The 22815-nt window shown below is 39.8% G+C and overlaps 1 protein-coding gene across 1 annotated transcript in view; it reads left to right on the top strand.

Moving 5' to 3' along the window:
• The window catches only part of PDLIM4 (PDZ and LIM domain 4), a 185729-nt gene that overhangs the window by 54898 nt on the left and 108016 nt on the right, over positions 1-22815 (top strand). Inside the window, exon 2 of the mRNA XM_063447416.1 lies at positions 4393-4544. Coding sequence (XP_063303486.1) covers positions 4393-4544 — 152 coding nt within the window. The remainder of the gene's footprint in view (positions 1-4392; positions 4545-22815) is intronic.

Raw genomic sequence — 22815 nt, 5'->3', positions numbered from 1 at the left:
ACAGGACCAAGGTTTCTCAGGAATGTCCAAGGGGTGTAACAGACCACATGGAGATGCATGAAGTAGTTTAGTCTTGGCACAAGTCTCACAAGCTGCGACGAACTCCTCAATATCTTTTCGAAGTGAAGGCCACCAGAAATCCTTGGATATCAGAGAGTATGTCTTGCGAATACCAGGATGACCAGCTATTTTACTTTCGTGAAAGCATTGTAAGAGCTCCAGTTGAAGTTCAGGAGGAACAAAGTTTCTTCCCTCAGGAGTGTTTCCAGGAGCTAGATGTTGTGACTTCAAGATCTGGTCAAGTAGCGGAGAATGAATTTTGAGACTGGTATTAGCAATAATATTGCATTTGGGTACAATGGAGGACAACAGTGGTTCAACTGAGGCAGAGGGCTCATATTGGCGAGATAGCGCATCGGCTTTAGAATTCTTTGACCCAGGTCTGTAAGTCAGAACGTAATTGAAATGGGTAAGAAACAACGACCAACGAGCCTGCCTGGAGGACAGACGTTTGGCCTCTCCGATATAAGACAAGTTTTTGTGGTCTGTCAGAATGGTAACAGGATGTAAAGTACCTTCCAATAAATGTCTCCACTCTTTCAAAGCCTTGATAACCGCTAGTAATTCTCTGTCACCAATGTCATACCTGCTCTCAGTACCGGTCAATTTTTTAGAGAAAAATCCACATGGATGTAATGGTTTATCAACACCCAACCTTTGAGATAGGACAGCACCTAAACCAGTCTCTGATGCGTCTACCTCAAGTAAAAAAGGCAGAGAAGTGTCGGGGTGAACTAAAATTGGAGCGGAAGCGAAAAGCTCCTTGAGAGTTTTGAACGCCAGGAGAGCTTCAGTAGTCCAATTCTTAGTATCAGCCCCCTGTTTGGTCATGTTAGTGATAGGTGCGATAATGGAAGAATAGCCCTTAATAAAGCGCCTATAATAATTAGAAAAACCAATAAATCTCTGTACGGCTTTAAGACCTTTGGGTAAAGGCCACTCTAGAATGGATTGGAGCTTATCCGGATCCATCTTAAATCCCTCCCCAGAGATCACATAGCCGAGAAAGGTTACCTGGGTTTGATCAAAGCTACATTTCTCCAACTTGCAGTACAAGCCATGCTGGAGAAGCTTGTGCAAAACCCTCCTGACTTGCTTGTGATGAATCTCAATGTCACTAGAATGAATGAGTATATCATCTAGGTATACAATGACGCAATCTTGCTGAAATTCCCTAAGAACCTCATTTATCAGATCCTGGAATACAGCTGGTGCATTGCATAACCCAAAAGGCATAACAGTATATTCATAGTGGCCATATCGAGTATTGAATGCCGTCATCCACTCATGTCCCTGCTGGATTCTCACCAAGTTATATGCCCCTCTGAGGTCTAACTTGGTGAAAATTGTAGAGCCCTTCAAACGATCGAAGAGTTCGGTAATCAAGGGGATTGGATAGGCATTTTTAATGGTTATCTTATTTAGACCTCGATAATCAATACAAGGCCTCAGAGAACCATCCTTCTTTTTAACAAAAAAAAATCCAGCCCCGGCAGGGGAGGAGGACCTTCTAATGAATCCCTTGTCTAAATTTTCGTGAATATACTCCTCTAGAACTGAGTTCTCTTTTGTAGATAACGGGTATACATGACCTCTGGGCGGCATGGTACCAGGGAGTAGGTTAATTTTGCAATCAAAGGACCTGTGTGGGGGTAAGGTATCGGCTTTCTTTTTGTCAAATACAGCCTTTAAGTCTAGATACTGAGACGGAATTTGTGTCTCTGTAGGATTATCAGAGTTAGCCGCTGTATTGGTTAAGCCGAGAGGTGAGACTTTCCGCAAGCATTTCTCTTGACAATTCTGTCCCCACGAAACTATCTCCCCTGACTCCCAATTAATAATAGGGTTATGTCTCCTCAACCAGGAGTACCCCAGCACTATGGGAATAGACGGAGAAGAAATGAGCAGTAAGGATATGTCTTCTCTATGTAGGATGCCAACAGTTAAGTTAATCGGTATGGTCTCATGGAAAATAACAGGCTCAAGTAACGGTCTACCATCGATGGCCTCAACGGCCAGTGGTGTCTCTTTTAACTGGGATGGAATAGCATGCTTGGCAGCAAAACCCTGATCTATAAAGCTCTCAGCAGCTCCAGAATCGATTAGTGCCATAGTCTTAACTACTCCCTTCTCCCACTTTAAAGAAACGGGTAACAGAAGCCTGAGCTCTTTGTAGTTGTGAATAGAGGACAAAGTAGAAACACCCAAGGCCTGTCCTCTAGAGGAACTTAGGTGCGAGCGTTTCCCGAACGATTGGGACAGTTTAGGCGTAAATGACCCCTGACTCCACAATACATACATAAGCCCTCCCTTCTCCTGTACTGTCTCTCACTCTCTGTGAGATGAGTACTGCCTATCTGCATAGGTTCAGGAATACGTAAGTCCTCGAACTCAGAAATTTGAAAGGTAGGCGCTAGTTTAAAGGAGGGTCTACGGGTCCTATCTCGAGTGTTCAGCCTCTCTCTTAAGCGTTCATCAATACGAGATATAAAAGAAATTAAATCCTCCAAATTTTCAGGGAGTTCTCTAGTAGCGACCTCGTCAAGAATTACATCTGATAACCCATTCAGAAACACATCTATATAAGCCTGTTCGTTCCACTTAACTTCTGCCGCCAAGGACCTGAACTCTAGTGCATAATCCACAAGTGTTCGATTGTCTTGTCTAAGGCGCAACAGTAATCTAGCTGCATTGACCTTCCTACCAGGGGGGTCAAAAGTTCTTCTAAACGCAGCTACAAAGGCATTATAATTATAGACTAGTGGGTTATCATTCTCCCATAAAGGATTGGCCCATCTCAAAGCTTTTTCAATGAGTAGAGTGATAATAAATCCAACCTTCGCTCTATCAGTAGGATAAGAGCGGGGTTGTAATTCGAAATGGATGCTAATCTGGTTTAGAAAGCCACGACACTTCTCCGGTGACCCGCCATAACGTACTGGTGGGGTAATACGGGAAGAAGCACCTACAGTGGCTACCTCTAGACCTGAGACTGCAGGAGAAATAGAAGGAGTACGTGTCTCCTCAGGTGGATTACTAGCACGGGACAAAAGTGCCTGTAGTGCCAAAGCCATCTGATCCATCCTATGCTCCATGGCGTCAAACCTGGGATCCGAAGAACCAAGCTGACTGTTTGTACCTGCAGGATCCATTGGCCCTGTCGTAATGTCAGGATCGGGACAGGGATCCAACACGCAGAGTACAAAGAGAGGAAAGGTACGTATACCGGGCCTTAGAATGGCCGGACTAACGTACCGAGAGTAATAGAGAATAGTCAGAGACAAGCCGAGGTCGAGGGAACGAGAAGACAGATAAGCGAGAGACAAGCCGGGTCAAGGGATAACAGAGAAGCAGGGTAGTACAACGAGCCGAGTCAAAACCAATAGAGCAAACAAGAATACCAGAGCGCTGAGTGACTAGACAAGCTAGAACCACGACAGGGCAATGAGCTGAAGTAAGAAGTAAGCTTAAATACCCTGGCTCTGGATGGTAATCACGCCTCTGACAAGTACCGATTGGATATCGGAGACTTGAGTGACAGGTCGCTCGTGATAGCGTCATGACGTCACGTATTGAGCGTCCTGCTAGAAAAGGACGTGGATTCCTCGCGGCCGGTGTTTAAGTGACTGGATGAACCGCGAGGAACGGAGGAAACAGCTCGCCTGGACGGATAAACCACCAAGTTTCTACCTCCCTTAGAGGTAGAGGCCTCAGGTACCCTGACAAGAGGGTACCATTTTCCTAAGTGAATGGATGGCAGCTGTGGTTCTTAAAAAGAGCTCCATTGCCCAGATTGTTGGGAAAATACAGTAGGTGTGTTTGTGTAGGTTCTGTTGTCCACAGTGATTGGATGGTAGATGTCGGTCTTGAAGTGGATTCCATTGTCCACAATGAGTGGGTTGTAAGTGTGGATTATGTAGAGGGCTCTGTGTCCACAGTGAGTGGATGATAGGTCTGGATTTTGAAGTACTGAAAAGCTAGCTGTTGTGGATTTTGGTATACCACATTTGCCAACGGTTCTGGTAGAGGCGGTGAATTGTATTACACAGGAGATTCATACACTGTTGAATTGTATTATATTAAACATTTAATATATGTTTCAAAATGTAATTTTGTATGTGAATACCCAAAACACTCAATCAGTATTATTTTTTGGGGGAAGGGGAGAGGTGAGCAATTGTTTTACATAAAACAGAATTACAAGTTACAAAGAATCTAAGTATTTCAGTACATCCATAGTTTGCCAAGACCAATATTGCATGTGATTTTGTTGTCTATGTGTATGTATGTGATTTATTAATTCCCAGACCTATTGTTGCTTTTCCTGCATAGATTAATCCTGGAAGCAAGGCAGCACAGGCTAATCTACGTCCTGGAGATCTTATTCTAGAAATAAACGGAGAAAGCACAGAGGGCATGACTCATTTAGAGGCACAAAATAAGATTAAGGCTTGCTCCAGCTACCTGGCTCTTTCTCTGAACAGGTTAGTGTACTTCCATATTACTGATTGATCATTTCTCATTTGTCGCTTACTTAACCCCTTAAGGACACATGACATGTGTGACATGTCATGATTCCCTTTTATTCCAGAGGTTTGGTCCTTAAGGGGTTAAACTGTGTACAGCAATTAATATACTGTTTAACCTAAGGAGAGCGACTAGCTATACCATTTAAAATGTATATAACTCTTGGATGAAACATGCTTAGCGTTGTCTTCACTCTTTGTCATCACTTTAGTTTAGGTAATTGTGTAATGATTGCTACTTTGTTATTTTTGTACATAGTATACATTAAAGGGATACTGTAGTGCCAGGAATACAAAGCTGTATTCCTGGCACTACCAATCCCTCTGCCTCCACCCGCCCTCGCGCCCCCTCCTACCCAGTAAATACAGGGTTAAAAATCCTTTATTAACTTACCTGATCCCATCACCGATGTCCCTCGGAGCTGGATTGAAGCTCCACCCCTCCTCCATCCTGCAACGAGCAGGGTCTAATGTGCATGCACGGTCAAATGTCGTGTATGCATTAGACCTCCCAAAAAGAAAATAATTGAATCAATGCAGAGCGTGAGGACGTCCAGCGTCAGATAACGGACCAAAAGTCAGTTTGGATTCTGGAAGTGCCCCCGGTGGCTATCTGGTAGACAGCCACTGAGGGCAGACTTAGTGCTGCAATGTTAAACATTGCAGTTCTCTGGAACTGCGATGTTTGACATTGCAGCACTAAATGCAAAAGGGACACAGCACCCAGACCACCTCAATGAGCTGAAGTGTTCTGGGTGCCTACAGTGTCCCTTTAATACAGTGAGATGGTGGTATAAAATCCATCCTGAAATGTTCAGTTTATAACCTAAAATCACTGAAGTGAAGAGGGGGAGGGTTGTCCAATGATATTATCTCCACAATGATTTAGTACACATTTTTTTTTTCTAGTAAAACCAGTATTATACGTCAGTATAATACCATCTACAGATGTATAAATATTTATTTTTCCAATGCCTGCATCAGATATAGTATTTGCACGTGTTACTCAGTAAAAGGCACTGAATGATGACCCGCAGTCCACTATGTTTGTTATATTGTCAAACATTCTTTTACATGCATGTGGTATCTTTGCAGTTCTATACAGTGTTCAATGTGCATTTAGTCAGAAAGGCATTCAAATTTGCATGGTATCTTATTTGTGTGTTTTTTTTTAATTTCCTTTTTTATTTCTGTTCTGTCCATTTTTTTTCTTTGCTTTTATAAACTGACATATGAAGTGGGCAAAGCAGAGAAGGGATAGTGACAGGAGGATCCATTTGGCATCCAAATTGAGTATATATCACAGCTGTATCTTTAAATTGTTTAATATTTAAGTTGATTACATTGACAAAGACATTTTGTGAAAAAAGTTTTCCAGTAATTTTGTTTCGTAATAATTGTCTTTTCAAATCTAATTTAATGAAAGTGATTTTAAAGTAAGAATGAGCCAAATTCAATTTTAGTCATTTATTTTCAAAAGCTTCCTGTTTATATGAATCGTATAGCTAAGCGTTATTGAAGTTGTGTCAGATTGTGATAAAATCTGTCTAATGTTTTAAGCAAAAAATGAATTAACATGTGAATATCAGTTTTGCTGATGAAGCCCCGTACATACATATATATCTTTCCTTGATGGATTTGTCACTATGACCTTAAAAAGCTATTAATAAGTAGTAGTCTGACTCTAAACACTGACTCCAAAAAAAATAAAAAAAAATAAACATGTTTGAAAAATGTGCCTTGAACTCCTCCGTGACTTGTGGGTAGAATGGAACATTCCAAGGTGATGACAGATGGACAATGTGACAGTGTTTCCTTTACATATAATGGTGTTGTGTGAATCACATCTATGAATGAGGCATTTGTTTAATAATCTACTTCTATAAGGCAGGTTTGTTAATAAACTGATACATTGAATACTACTAAAGTATCTGTGTATAGTTTAAAACATAGACACAACTGGGTAATCACTAAATCCTGGACTGGCAAGGGTGCCTTGAGGACTGGTTTGGGAACCACTGGTTTAACTAAGGACCAAAGTTCTGGAATAAAAGGGAATCATGACATGTCACACATGTCATGTGTCCTTAAGGGGTTAAAGAAAATATGACACAAAACACGATGCATTGCCTTTTTTGTGTTGTTTCAAACCTTTTCTTCTTAATACAGCGACAGTGAGAGAAAGAATATTATACGAGGAGAGGCAGAGCACACACCAAAGGTTTGAGATTCCCATTGCCTTGTTGCTCTTTCAGCATTCCCACTCAGGGTCTATCTGTTGTGGATATGTTTGAATAGCTTCAAGCTCTTTAAGATTGTATTTTATTATTATAATTATATCTAAAGTGAGACTTTTGTTTGATCGAGGTGGTCAGTCTCTTTTTACACTCATGCAAAATGGCTGCTGCTGCTTACCGTTTACAGTTTCTTCACCAATACTGTCTTTACATTTTCTCACCTGGCAATAAGGCAATGCACCATTGTAGCCGTGCAGAGGCCATTTTGCCTATCTGTGTATTTTCTTTCTCTGTGGTCAGTACAAAATCAACTCCAAAACTTTTCTTTCCCAGACTTCAATTACTAGCTTTTCCATCCAGGCACATGGAGTTTCCACCCAGGCTTACATGCCAATATTGTGGGAAAATGGGGGAGATAATTTTTTTTGTTTTTTTATTTTCCAGTAATATCGGGCAAATAATCTTGCTACCTTGGATTGTAATATGAATCTATTAAATCTAGACCTGGACATACAGGTAGCTCCTTCCTTGTTTAATAGGACTCCAGAAAGCAAATAGCTGAAGGTGTAGAACATGGTGTCTATCTCATCAGCTCGACTAACGTCCTTGAGATCTATTTGTTCATCCCCATCTCAAGCTTCTGTCTTTGAATGAACATCTAGTTTTATGTCACAAGAGTATAGCTAGCAAGGTTATAGACATCCTCTGTCTTAGTTTTTTAGATGGCACAGTTGCAGGTTAGAAGGCAAGGTGAGTTAGTGAAGCGTGGAAAGGGAAAGCTGTTAACAGTTTAACTGATGTGTGTTCTTGAAGTGAGTATTCAATCATTTTTGAATCAATAGAGATTGAGTGTGAGTTCAATGGAGCTGGGAAGGGAAATGCATTGGAACAGTGCAGCCAAAGACAGATTTACGTGTCATCGGCATAGAAGTGTTACTGGAAGCCAAAGAAACTGATGCCCGTATGGGGCATAACAATTAGGTCCCCAACTTAAAATTGTAAAAAGAATTTAAAACCTACGTGACATCCATTGTTGGGCAAAACTCTCGGCGCTGATATTCCACGCCACTCATTAAAAAAGACTCCCCATTTAAGTAGTGGACAGAGGTAAGAGGAAGAGTACGCAAGGAAGCTATCTTCCACCTGCAGGCAGAGAGTTAGATTCAAGAAAACTGGTCAATCTTGTGTACACAAAATCATGTCAAAGATGTTGGAGGCAAATGGTTTCAGGGAGATAGGGTGGTAGTTGAATTGGGAGTTTGGGTTGAGGTTGAGCTTTTTTAGAATCGAGGGTTAAGGTAGCATGCTTGAAAAGTGCAGAAAGTACACCAGAGAAAATAGATAAATATTATAGTGATGGCAGAGCAAGAGACGGAGACAAATAAAATGTAAGGTAATAGGATTAAGGTAATTTATGGTGGGGCAGGATGACCAAAGCAGAGCAGAAACCTCTTCTCATATAGTGGGTCCAAAGCAAGCATGTCAAACTCAAAGGCTAGCATGTGCCACATAAACAAAGTTTACGTTTATGTGGGCCGCAAAAAAAATCTAAATCTTACATTTTCATAGAAACGTAGGTTTGTTTGAAAAGTACAGTAAAAAAAAAAAAAACAGCATCCCCCTCTACTGAACCCCAGTCCCCCCTCTGTACTAAATCCCAGCCCCCCTCTGTACTAAATCCCAGCCCCCCTCTGTACTAAATCCCAGCCCCCCTCTGTACTATATCCCAGTCCCCCCTCTTTACTAAATCCCAGTCCCCCCTCTGTACTAATTCACAGTCCCCCCCCTCTATACTAAATTCCAGCCCACCCCCCTCTATACTAAATCCCAGCACCCCCCTCTACTAAACCCCAGCCCTTGATTAAAAAAAACAAAAAACAATATTAGCCAACAAGCAGACTCCACTCACATTGCCGCTGCCGGTATGCAACTACAGAGCCAAGCCTCTGGTATACCCCCAATGGCGCCGTCCACATCCTGTGCCAAACGAATCCTCCTGCTACTCCTTGAAAACCTGTGAAGGTGGAGCATGTTGATGTCACGTCAGAATGTGCCGTGGCGTTGTGTGTCTCCGTGCACTTTCAGGTCCTCCACTGTCCAGCCGCGACCATCGCAACACTGACCAACACACACTGACACACACACACACTGACAGACACATACTGACAGACAGACACACACTCTCTGACAGACACACACACACACACACTGATAGACACACACACTGAGAGACACACACACTCTCTGACACACACACACACACACTGACTGACACAAACACACACACACACATACACTGACAAACAGACACACACACACACTGACAGACACACACTCTCTGACAGACACATACTTTATGACACACACACTCACTGACAGACACACACACAAACTCAAATTAATTGTGGGCCGCATGCGGCCTGCGAACTGAGAGTTTGACATGCTTGTTTTAAAGTATAAAAGTGGTGTTTGGTTTCTTGGGAGAGTGTGGTTATGAGGGTATTAGTTTTCCTTGGCAGAGGAAAGAGCCAAACTGTATGTGCTTTACGTTCATTAATAGAAAATTATATATGGAATCGACTTTCTCCAGCGTGTTCAGTAGTTCTGGAGCATTTATGGATGTATCTTATGGATATTTTTGGTTTCCATATGTCTTTCACTAAGATGGCCATGAGAAAGTGCTGTTTGTCAATATCATGGTATGGTGAATATCAGCCCAGATGGCCTTTTTCATAGGTGACTGGACCTGTGTTCTGAACATACAGTCCTGCTTGGAGTCTTAGCTGTTAGGGTTTTATACTCGTTTTGCTTTCTTCCTCCCCATGGCTATCTAACAAAGAAGAAAAACATGAGTGACTAACAATGTTCAAATTATGGCTATGCCAGAAACGTCACACTCGATTTATTTTTATAGCAGTAATACAATTATTATATTCTAGATGCCATTTATTGGGCTATTGGATTTTTTTGATGTGTAGAAGCTTTCATTTCTTAACGGTATCTCCTCCTGGCCTTTGGGGAAATAATTAATTTTTTTATAAAAATGTGTGGGTATGGGTGATCCTATAGTCCTGTATTACTGTGCATGTTGTCACATGCGGATTTATACAGGAATGGACTGGAGAATTATTTCATCGGAACACACATTCTCGGGCATTCTCCCAGCAGCAGAATGACTTTGTGATGTCTGTTTTTTTCCTGTAAGGCTGTTAGCTGGAAGAAAGATGTAAATGGGCTTATGAGTATTTGTCTTATTATTTACCAGCTGCTGACATTCCTGACAGCGTGAATACAAGCTAACATGTTTGAATTAAATAGTCTGGGAAGCTGTCTTTGTAAAATGGTAATTTGTTTGAAGAGTAATATTGTTCCAAATGTTACTTACAGCGGTAATATTTGGAACAATAAAGCTAGTACAGTGTCACATGATTGTTCTACTTCTTCATGTAATAGTACACATGCGGGGCAGGCATTTAACAGTTTAAATGATGTGGAATCTGTTACCATAACTGTAAAAACATTCATTCTATAAATGTTTTTACAGGGTGGATATGGAACACCTCATTTATACAAATTGATCTGTGAATGGTATCCCTGGATTTAATCCTTAAAATGGATCATGAGAAAAACAATTCAATTACATTACATATCTGTAACAATTTTTTCCCCGTAATTCTCTGCCAGGCAATTATGGGAAATATATTCCAACCATTAACTGGTTGTTGGCTCTCTGGGATTTGTAGCCGGACAACAACTTGAGGGCCAGATCTGGACAAACATTAGCCTACTGTTTAACCCTTTTTAGTGCTTGAGGGCGCCTGCAATTTTTAACAGTTTATAAGATCAGTTTGTAAACGCATTCATTTTTTCCCAGACCTGGATTTACTAAATGGGCACTGGTCCAATTTTTTTTAGCTCTAATGTCCCATGCTCTTTGCTGCCCTGTAATAATGATCCTATCATATTCTCAGGACAGCAGGCTAGGATTCCATAAATACAAGACCAGTAAACAGCATGCCCCGAAAGTTCTGAGACCTTCCCCAGAACATGGAGGGATACAGTCAACCAATCTTTTAAAGGAACTTTACACTTGTAGCAAGGATTTCACGGTTATCCCCAGTTTAAAAGCTCCAGAGACAACTCTAGTTTTTTTCATTGTTTATATAAAATGTGGAGGTGGAGATGCTCCAGAAAACAAAAAGGGTTTCAGCACAGAACTCCAAATGGTCTTTCTGACACTCAAAGATTACAGAGACAACTCTAAGCTTACACCCTTTCTTTTTATACATATTTTGAATCCATGTCCTACAATATGGTTCCATAATAAAGTACATTGGCCATAATTTAATATTATTAGATACACTTTTCAAATGATTTAATATTATTTAAAGGAGCACTTTAGCGTCAGGAACACAAACATGTATTCCTGATCCTATAGGGGTAAAAATGCCCCCTAAAAATAGTGCCTCCCTAAAAATAGTACAATCTTACTTATATTCAAGCATGAAGCTGTAACTCTGCATGCTGTTTGCCTCAGAAAAAACAAGCTGTCTGCTGACATCATCAGAAATGGTGGCCTGATCCAATCACAATGCTTCCTCATAGGATTGGCTGAGACTGACAAAGATGCAGGTCAGGGGCAGAGCCAGCACAATTCAAACACAGCCCTGGCCAATCAGCATCTCCTCATAGAGATTAATTGAATCAATGAATCTCTATGAGGAAAGTTCACTGTCTGCATGCAGAAGGAGGAGATACTGAGTGTTTGGATGCATTTTAGGCAGCCATGACCCAGGAAGGATCTCTAACAGCCATCTAAGGAGTGGACAGTGAAGTTATCACTAGGCTGTAATGTAAACACTGCATTTTCTCTGAAAAGACAGTGTTTACAGCAAAAAGCCTGAATGTAATGATTCTACTCACCAGAACAAATTCAATAAGCTGTAGTTGTTCTGGTGACTATAGTGTCCCTTTAATGAACTTTTAAAATTAATTAGGAATTTTAAAATATATTTTTATATTTTGATATTTTTTATGTCATATATTTTTTATATTTTAATATTTTGAAAAAAAATATTTTAAAAGTATATCTAAAAGTGTTCAGTTATTTGAAAAGCTTATCCAGAAATGAACGTATAATGAAAATTATACTGTAGTTCCAGAAAAAGGTAATATGATATAAATATAATTAATTTATGTAGACATTTTAAAAACAGTCTTAGATTCCAAATGAATGACCTGGTTCCCTATGAACATAAGTAAACTATGTTAAAGTAATAGTTAATAAAACGTTTTAACAACCCATAAGACAAACATCACAGTGTGATAATAGCTAAAGATTGCTGCTTTATATATGTAAAACTGTTAAACTTGGCAGTCATATGTACTTTGTGATCAACTTCCTTTATAACAAAGAGCAGTGACAGTATATAGAGTACTAATAGAACAGCGTGATTATAAAGACTGCATAATGTCATTCGGAATCTGCCATTATATAACTTCAGAATGTTTATATAACAGAGGTGTAATACAAGTGATACTCACTGGAGATTTATAGCAAGTTCTCACCCACCTACCCCAAACCCCCATCCCTTCCAAAACTTAAAAAGTTTAAATATACTAAAAATTGTTGTATATACATATAGAGTGTGTGTATGTATATGTGTAGGGTGTGTGCAGCAGTGTAAGTTTGTAGTAGTGTGGGTAACAGCATGTGTGGTAGTGTGGATAGAAGTGTGTGTGTCTCTAACAGTGTGGTTATCAGTGTGGGTAGTGATGTGTGTACAGTGTGGGGGTGGCAGTGCATATATGTAACTGTATGGACAACAGTATATGTAGCAGTATGTGTATGTAACAGTATGGACAACAGTATATGTAGCAGTGTGTGTGTACAATGTGAATAGCAGTATGTGTATGTAACAGTGTGGACAGCAGTACGTATAGCTGAGATTAAGTTGATTAAAGGAGAAATGGCTGTATAAAAACATGTGCTCTTATAAGGAGATCATGAAGAGTGGACTTATATATGCATTATAAAAAAAGAAATGTGTTGTGGTTTTTTTTTGTTCTGCTTTTTAGTTTTCCTAATTGATGGACTGAAGTTGGTGCTGAAAGGCTAAGCTACTAATCATGTCAAGAGTTTGAGCCATTTCTAAAAAATAAAAATAAAACATACACCCCATACTTAGTTTGCTTTAACAAGATTGCGGGGTCAGCAATTACAAATGGGCCATCAGATTCTGGATGCCCTAAAAGACACGCGTGAATATCGTTCTGTCTTCTAGGGCTGTCCTTTGATAACAACTTGGGATTGGTTGGACCTCTTTCATATATTGGTTGGTTCCCACATACATGTGTCTATAGATTTATGGTGTTGAAAAGTGCGTGATGCCTAATTGGATCAGGGGTTAAGCACATGGATTTAAACAAGACAGGGTTAAGAGACAAACTCTGGGATTCCAGTGCCCCATTATCTTCAAACATCACCAGCTGGCTCTGGTCATGAAAGCATTTTCTGCTGGAAGTACCTTATGGCCAACTACGATCAAAATCAGCTTAGTTCAGCTAGCTCAGTTTCACCAGAATAAACTATAATAGTAAATGTTTAAACGTTCCAACCTCATTTGGGAACTTTTGTTCTGAACTTAATTTGATACTTTTGGTGGGTGGATTTTATATTTTAATATTAGCCATGTTCCATATTATTAACAGATTTATATTAAACATAATTGTATTTCTTATTTTTATCTAGCCTCATAAGGGAGTAGGAGGCATGTGAATAGAGGGAGTGCATGACGCTGTTTTAATGAAGGCTACTTACTTGGTTACATGTTGGGGACATCTGAATAGAATGGCCTTTGTTGCATTACAAATATAGCTGTAGTAGCTGTAGAACATGTAAAAGCATATCCAATTTATGATTACATTGCAATTTTTAGCTGTGTGCCATTGCACGACTACAGCCTTCATGTTACAGCATTGACGGATTGTTAATTTAGTGTAATGAAAGAGCATTTATAAATTGTGTGTATTGAGTTGAAGAGAGACTGGAACTAATTAAAGGTTTTCATTGGCGTCTTGGCATAAAGTTTAACTATCTTGGGTTATAGTTGCCAGTTCTACTGTAAAAAAGGTACAGCAACTCAATTCTTCTTATATGCACAGCATTTGTTTCATGATGAGGCATGTATGTATTTACTCTATTTCTTCTATATAGCCTGAAATCTAAATTTAAAGGAATACGTGAAACACCATAACCAGTACAGCACACTATAGTGACTATGTTGCCAGGAGTGCACTGGAGGCCCCTCTTATAAGGAGTCAAACTGTTTTCAGTTGGTTTGATTTCTTATTTTAGGTCCACCGGGTGATGCTCCCTGCCTCTACTACTTCAGCCAGAAAGTTTCAGATGGTCACTCTCAGTCATCAGCAAGCTTACATAGACACTACAAAGCTCAGCTTTGACAGAGAGCTTTCGCATCATTGGCTAAGGTAGTGGAGGCAGGGAGCAGCGCCCAGTGTACCCCAGATACGAAGTCAGACCAACTGAAAACAGTTTGACATAAGAAGTCAAACGATGTGAAAATAGTTTGACTCCTTACAAAGGGTAGGATGCCAGGATAGTAGTAGGGTATAGGTATATGCCAGCACAATATAGTGGTTATGGTGCTTGGTGGGTTACTTTAACATCACTTGCATTTTTATGACTTTGTTCAATGTATTTATGGAAACAAATTTTTGTTTTCTGCCCTTATACATATACCAAAGAACTGTTACAACTGAACTGGCAAAGAACTGTGTTGCTATTTTGGTGATTTTTCCCTTGCTAATGCAGGACATACAAAATGCTAGATCTGCTTTAAAATGCTCCCGGGCCTTTAATAAAAAAAAAAACTCTCAAACGCGTCTACAGCAGTCATTGAGTCTGCTGTCTGCTTCACAGCACAGCGTTTCATAGCCTTACTTAAGAGTTCAAAAAAAATATTGCAAAGCTTCGGTCTGACGTCTCAGTGTCAGGTAATAATTACATGATAAATGATCCCATACAATGATGACAGAAAGTTGTGGCTACCGTTCATTTAACAGAAGCATATGGTCCTAATTTAGTTCTGTCACGTATTACTAGAAAGGCAAACTTGTAATAATGTGTCCTTTATTGAAGTACATAAGCAATTGCTGGTACATCGGGCAGTGAGAGAGTTACATACAGTCACACCTCTATCATAAACTGTATTACACACACCAATTCTGCTTGTGAAACTAATTTGTTATTTGAATGCAGGAGTTCAGTGTTCCATCAGACTGTCCATTCCATGGAGCAAGGATAAGGAAGGACATACAAAATAATACACCACAAGGCTATGTGACATGTTATCCCTGAGTTTTTATACAAAAATAAAACATTTTAATTTTAATTAGAAGAGTGAAAAAAGTATATATTCTGCTGGTATATATATATCAGTCATACTTTCCTCAGGAACAATTACAAGAACCTGAGTGTTACTGATTGTAGGAACGTGTCCATAATTAGTAGTGCTTCGTTCCTTTACAATCAATCTTTCAGTATAATATTTTAAAGTACTGTTGGAATGTAAGCATTAGCCTTTACTGCCATCATTCTAACTCTTGTCAAACTAAAACCATGCAGGGTTTTTTTACATTTTCTTTACTAAGCAGAATATGTACAGACATAATCAGATAGAACTGGATAAGTCTTGAACGTTGCAGTCTTTCAGATCTCTTGGTTCTGTTTACATTTTCTTCAAATTGAAATAGAGGAAGAATTAGACAAAGTGAAACAATATAAGAACGTCTCCTCAGAAAAGAAAGGGAGCCAGGGTGATATGAGTTAATATTTCAACAAGTCGGAGCATCTTAAACTATAAAACCGAGTACAAGGAGATGAACGTACTGTGTATGTGTGTATATGTGCGTAACGCTTGTGTGTGAATCTATGCTTGTGATGGATATGTATTGAATATTTGTATCTTCTGAGTATGAAATTACTGTGTGTTACATATATGTTTGAAGTTAGCATTCCTATTGTATAAGCTGTAGTTTTTGCCAATAGGATTTGGTGAGAGAAATATATTGCAATAGATTTGTTTTGTGAGTGTACAGTGGCAGTATTAGAAATGAGGGGATGTAACTGTTTTACATAGCATATGGATGTGCTTTGGCTGGGTACCTTGCATGAGTGTGATATAAGCATTGTTAATGTGTCACTGTAAGGCTAATAATGAGCAGTGCGAGTCGTGGCTGGATTTGAAACCGAATGAGGTGTGCAGATTGATGTGAGAATTTTTGGGCTTTATGTAACATCAAATCCAAAACTGCAGATCTCGCTTCTGGATGAGCAATCTCTCTGCATGATTCCACCAGGTACCTGGCTAATGATGTTCCTTCTATATGCCACCCAACTACACCCTTGTTCGGTATCTGGAACAGTATGACTAGAAGACTCGACTTATTGGCTCAAGGCTTCAGGTGGCTGATAACTTTATATTGCTCACAAAGATAGAGGTACTTTTGCTTTCTATAATTGGGAAGACACCCAAGCATCCAGTCTGTACTGATAGTAGGGAATCCATGACCAATGGTAACTTTTTACCTAAGGCCCTGTAAGGAGCAAGATGTACCCTGAGTGCGTACTCATACACAATTGTACTCAACACATGATGTTGTCCTTTTGAAGAAAAAAAACAGGCATTATAAAGCTATTTCAGATTATTTACCAATTGTTCTAATGTTATATGTAAGTGGTAAGTGGTAAGAAAAGTTCTATTAGGAAGGCAGATTAAAGTAGTTATGGAAGAACATACAGATCTCGTGGCTGGTCAGTCTTATTTTCTCTCACAAAGATTCTGTCAGCTAGCTTATGGTCATAGTTGCTACCGTAGAAATCAATATATTAATGCAGTAATCTCAAAATCCATATGGCTGCTGTATCTATCCTGACTAACGTATTCCTCACTCTTTGTTTAATTGGATGCCTCTTTTCAACTTCACTACTGCTGAATAAAAAACTCATTTACTACTGCTCCCCACCCACAAAAAAATAAATAAAAACAATTCTAAAAACATAAAATAAATGGAAACCTCTGTTTCAGTGTCGATACCTCACTGCAACCCAAATAATTTTCCTCCACTGACATCGTTCCCCCTTGTTAGAAGGGAACAGATGTCAGCGAGAGTAGCTGAGGGAAGGACTGAGGCGACGTGGGTGGGGGGGGGGGGGATTTCCTCCATTAAATGGCTGATGATAGATGTTTAGTATGCACCAAATTCATATTAGCCACTCACAACTTTTTTTTTTTGGGGGGGGGGGGGGGGGGGGTCTAGCTAATGTTACAACAGCAGGGGGTTAAATACTGCATGTACGTTTCATTTACTACATAATCAAGCCTTTGATTCAGGAAATGTCTGGATAATTAGGCCTTAAATTAATTATTTTGGATAAGCTTTTTAAAAGATCTCAATCTGTTAAAAAAACAAACATTTCCAATGATTTTTCTACAGAACTCACTATTAAAGTATTTGGGAATTTAAGTAGGGCCTTTGTGTCTCCCAGTCCCCACCAGTCGCCATAACTATGCTCAGTTATATGATTTTGACATTTTACCCTCTACCATTTGTTGGTTTTAAACACAAAAGAAGAATATGGTGGGTGTAAATCGTTTGAAGTTATTTTGCTCTCTTTGTGCATAAGACGTGTAAAATTGTTATATTTGTGTAAAGTTATTTTGACTGTGACTCATTATACTTATAAAACATAATAAAAGAATAAAAGGAACATTTAAACCTGTAACAAAATGCAATAATCTAGCGTTGTTTTTCTTGAAAATAATCATTTGAGTCATGTTTTCCAGATGGGATTTACAGTGATAAACCCTTTAAGCACAAGTCATTATGCTATACTTGTAAAGCTATGATCTGGTATTTAAACCTTCAAAATTGCCTCCACCTATTACTCTAGTTTAGTTTGTTTATATTCTGTTTAATTAAAGGAAAACTCCAGTGCCAGGAAGAACATTCCGTTTTCCTGGCACTGGAGGTACCCTCTCCCTCCCACCCCCCAATCCCCGGTTACTGAAGGGGTGAAAACCCCTTCAATCACTTACCTGAGGCAGCGACGATGTCCCTCGTCGCTGTCTCCTCCTCCGCGCCGCTCCTCCTACTGTCTCCGTCGGCCGGTGGGAGAGACTGATCCCGCCCACCGGCCGAGGAGACCTAATGCGCATGCGCAGCAATGCCGCGCATGCACATTAGCGCTCCCCATAGGAAAGCATTGAAAAAAATTTCAATGCTTTCCTATGAGGAAATGAGCGACGCTGGAGGTCCTCACACAGCGTGAGGACGTCCAGCGACGCTCTAGCACAGATAATCTGTGCTATGAGTCAGGAAGTGACCTCTAGTGGCGGTGGAGTTAACCCTGCAAGGTAATTATTGCAGTTTATAAAAAACTGCAATAATTACACTTGCAGGGTTAAGAGTAGTGGGAGTTGGCACCCAGACTACTCCAATGAGCAGAAGTGGTCTGGGCCTGGAGTGTCCCTTTAAGGGTACTTCATTAAAGTGGATTTATTTTCCATATTTTTATTTTAATGCTGCTTTTATTACTATTTATGGAAGCAGCATATTCTGTTTTCCTTTACAATCATACAATGGGGATATATATTTGAGCAAGTAATTGATGATCAAAATAATGTTGAACAATACAAGAGATGAAGAGAGCATAATCACTCATCACCATATGTTTAGCATTAATCAAAGGTAAAGGGGCAATAAAGCCATACAAACATTGCAAATGTGCTTTTATAATTACTGTTACTTTGTTTTGTTTATTATAATTTCAATATTCTCTAGGCTTGGGGTACTCATAGTTATCCTTCTGGTTTTTCTGATGGCTTTCACATATCACCTTCTGGCAGGTCTGGGCAGAAACAGGACCGTGCTGTCAGACTATCACTTTTTAATATACACTGATAACTTGAGCTTGTGAAAGTGACACTTTGTTTAAAGGGACACTATAGGTGCCCAGACCACTTCAGCTCATTGAAGTGGTTTGGGTGCAGTGTCCCAGCACCCTTATCCCTGCTATTTTTTGTTACCTGCTAGACAGCACTTTAAAAGGGAGTTTTCACTTCCCAGAATTTTCAATACTATGTTTTCTTACCACAAACGTAAAAATAATGTTTTTGTGAGGTGTGAAAAATAAAATTAAATGTAGAAATTCACACCTCATTATCCTGTAGTTTTGTGTCTCTACCTTGACTCCCTGTCAGTCATTGTTACAAGCTCTTTCTTTGCATCTGGTAGCCATCTCCCACTAGAATGTAAGCAGTTTGAGCTGGGCCCTCAATACCCTCTGTTCCCATGCGTCCAGCCCATCTTGTTGCAATTACACGTCTGTTAGTCCACCTATTGTACAGTGCTACGGAATATGGTGGGGGTTTAAATAATAATAATAATCATAAAGAAAGTATAAAGGGAAGAGCAGACATATAACAAATATTTCTATTTATCTTCTTTAGTTGTATTGTGTGCCTTTTTTGTGCCTGCACTGAACAGGATAGCCCTTTACCTGACATAAGTTTATACAACTTATAGACGACATTATTGTTTTATTTAATGGGGTAATTCTAATTCTACTTCCCTTTAAATTAGTTTTAGGTAGCAGTTGATGTCTGGTATTATAAACTTATTGTCTAAGTGTGAAACACATCAGAAATATGTCAAAACTGAATATTTCATGTCTTCTTATTTTGATTTTCTTGTTCTCTAGATGACTATAAATCCTTGGCGTTTGCCTAATAGTGTCTATAATGCATTTTAAGCTTTTTTTTTTTATCTGTGTGTGACATATGACTTACTGGGGATCAGGCTTTTGAGAGGTTAGGCAAACTTTAAAAAATGTACTCTTTCAGCAGCTTGTCTTCCGTTATCTGCACACAGTGTTCCACTTTAAAACGCTGGGATATGATACCAAAACAAAATAATAAGTTAATAGGGTAATGCTATGCAAATTGTTTGGTTATATGTAACCTTAACATAGCACTGAAGTTTCCTTTAACCCCTTAAGGACCGAACTTCTGGAATAAAAGGGAATCATGACATGTCACACATGTCATGTGTCCTTAAGGGGTTAAACTCTTAACCATTAATCATGTAGAAACAAGCCACTTGTAGTTACCCAGTGGTTTCAGAGTACATTCTCTGGGAAATCCAAAAATTATGGTAAGATTATAACCCTTGCAGACTGGTTTGGACATATTTGAAGCTTTTCAGTATTTTGTTTTCCATCGTAATAGGCAAAATGTCCTAATAGGTTTCAGAAGTGTCTTTAGCATCTCAAGGTTACTGAAAAGGTCAGACTGACTATGAGGAAACTACTGCCCAGACCGAGCTATGCATAAAGTCACAAGGCTTTTTAAAAGTCTAATTGTTTGTTTAAACCTGCTTCCTGTATGGTTTGTTTGTTTCTATTCCATAGTAACAAACAAAACATTCACGTACATCCAAATAATGGGAACATTTTCTCTTGAATAAATAAATACAAATATGTAAAGGTGTATAGAATATATCTTGGCTTTGTCATTGATTTAAAAGAATACTCCTGTTCTCATTGCAGGATTTAAGTGTCTTGGGGGCTTTCACTCAGTCAGCCTCTAGAGGTGCTTTTGAGGAAATAGAGTAAAACTCTGTTTTTTCTATCAGATGGTCATGTGAACTAGCTTCCCAATACTTTCCTATGGTAAAGCATTGGATTAAATTAGATCATCGATCTAAATGATCTTGGCCAATCTGCCAAGGAAACGGGACTAGCCACGAAGACCGGCACTGTGAGAGAGAAAAGGTAAGTAAAACTACTTACCGGAGAACTATAGCATTAGGAATACACATTTGTATTCCTAATGCTTTAGTGTTCCATTAAAGTACCTTAGGTAGCGCTGAAGTCCTCTAGAGACCTCTTAGGTTCTTAGGTTCATCAGGTATCTCTCTCTCTTAGGTATCTAAGTCGCTTAGGTCCTTTAGGTATCTCTCTCAATGGCTGCCCATTGATAGACTTAGAGTGTTAGCTGATGCTCTCAGCCTATCAGTGGTCAATGTGCTAAACGTTCTTTATACTGCAGCGCAGAGAGAATGGAAATTTGAGGGCAGAGGTTCTAATCTGAAGGTAAGAAAGCACATGGTCACTCCTACCCCCATAATAACTTAAATTAGCGTTGTTATGGTGATGGGAATGTTCCTCTAATGGGGTCTATCATCTTGGAATCATTGGAATATTTGTTCTGTTAGCTAGCTCTAACACAAGCTGCACTTAGTACTTGTTGTTAAACAGTCCATATAAATTAGTCTTTGTCATATATTTTGCTTGATTAGAACCGATGTAATTGTGTCTAATAAACTAACCAGTGCCAAACAGATTTTATAAATTACTTTGTGATTTAGGCTTTTGCGAGATTTTTTTAGGCTTTTGCGAGATTTTGTAGGATGCAATCCATATAACATATACCAGCAAATTATTCAGGTGTTGAAGATGGCTATTAAAAAAGACAAATGCTTAGTATTTGCACAGTTGGATTGGGGAGGGTTGTTGTTGCAAAGACAACTGCAGGAGAGGGCAAGCAAAGGTGGCAGGGGCAATTGCCACTCAGCCCAGGAGCACATAACAGTTTTGGGCTGAATAATCCTTACACCATTTTTTTATTTGGTTGATTAAAGGGGCAGTCTAAACACCAAAAACACTACAAGGGTCAAACTATTTGAGTGGTTTGATCAAAACTAGGGATTCAAGAGGACCACCACTCCTTGTAATCAGTTTATTACTTGTTTACAACCTATTACTTCAGTTTACAACCTAATAGAAAAAGGCATACATTCTATAAAAAAACAAATGTACAACACAATAGTGTAACACCATTAAGCAGACAACCCCCCCCCCCCCACACCTCAAGTTGAATTGCACTCTCAAGCAACAAGGTTGAAGTATCATGGTGCCTCCCAGGGCCGGCCTTAGGCATTTGGGCGCCCTGTGCAAAAAATCTTCACAGCGCCCCCCCCTTCCCATCCCCCCCTCCCCCACTCCTTACCCCTTCCCACACACCCTGTCACACACGCACACACACACGCAGACAGTCACACACACACGCGCAGACAGTCACACACACACACACATAGGCAAACAGACACACACACAGGCAGACAGCCACACACACACACAGTCAGACACACACACTCACTAACAGACAAACACACTCACAGACACACACTAACAGACACAGACACACACTAACAGACACAGACACACACTAACATACACAGACACACACTAACAGACACAGACACACACTAACAGACACAGACACACACTAACAGACACAGACACACACTAACATACACAGACACACACTAACATACACAGACACACACTAACATACACACACACACTAACAGAAACACACTAACATACACAGACACACACTAACATACACACACACTAACATACACAGACACACACTAACATACACACACACACACACACACACACTAACAGACACAGACACACACTAACATACACACACAGACACACACTAACATACAAAGACACACACTAACATACATACACACACACTAACAGACACACACTAACATACACACACACACACACACACACACACTAACATACACAGGCACACACTAACACACACACACACACACACACACTAACAGACACAGACACACACTAACATACACACACACACTAACATACACACTAACAGACACAAACACACACTAACATACACACACACTAACAGACACACACACTAACAGACCCCCCCAGCCTCCTTACCTTTGGGAATGCTGGGGGGGAGTCTCTTCCTCCCTGGTGGTCCAGCGGCTGCTGGGCTGGGCGGGCGGCGCTGGCGGGCGGCTGGCGAGGGAGCACTTCCTCTGAGCTGTTTGCTCAGCTCCCTCGCGCGCCACAGAGT

The sequence above is a fragment of the Pelobates fuscus genome, chromosome 3 (assembly GCF_036172605.1).
Source record: "Pelobates fuscus isolate aPelFus1 chromosome 3, aPelFus1.pri, whole genome shotgun sequence".
In the NCBI taxonomy this organism is placed as follows: domain Eukaryota; kingdom Metazoa; phylum Chordata; class Amphibia; order Anura; family Pelobatidae; genus Pelobates; species Pelobates fuscus.
Note: the sequence above shows the minus strand (reverse complement) of the source record. Positions and strands in the feature narration are given on the sequence as shown.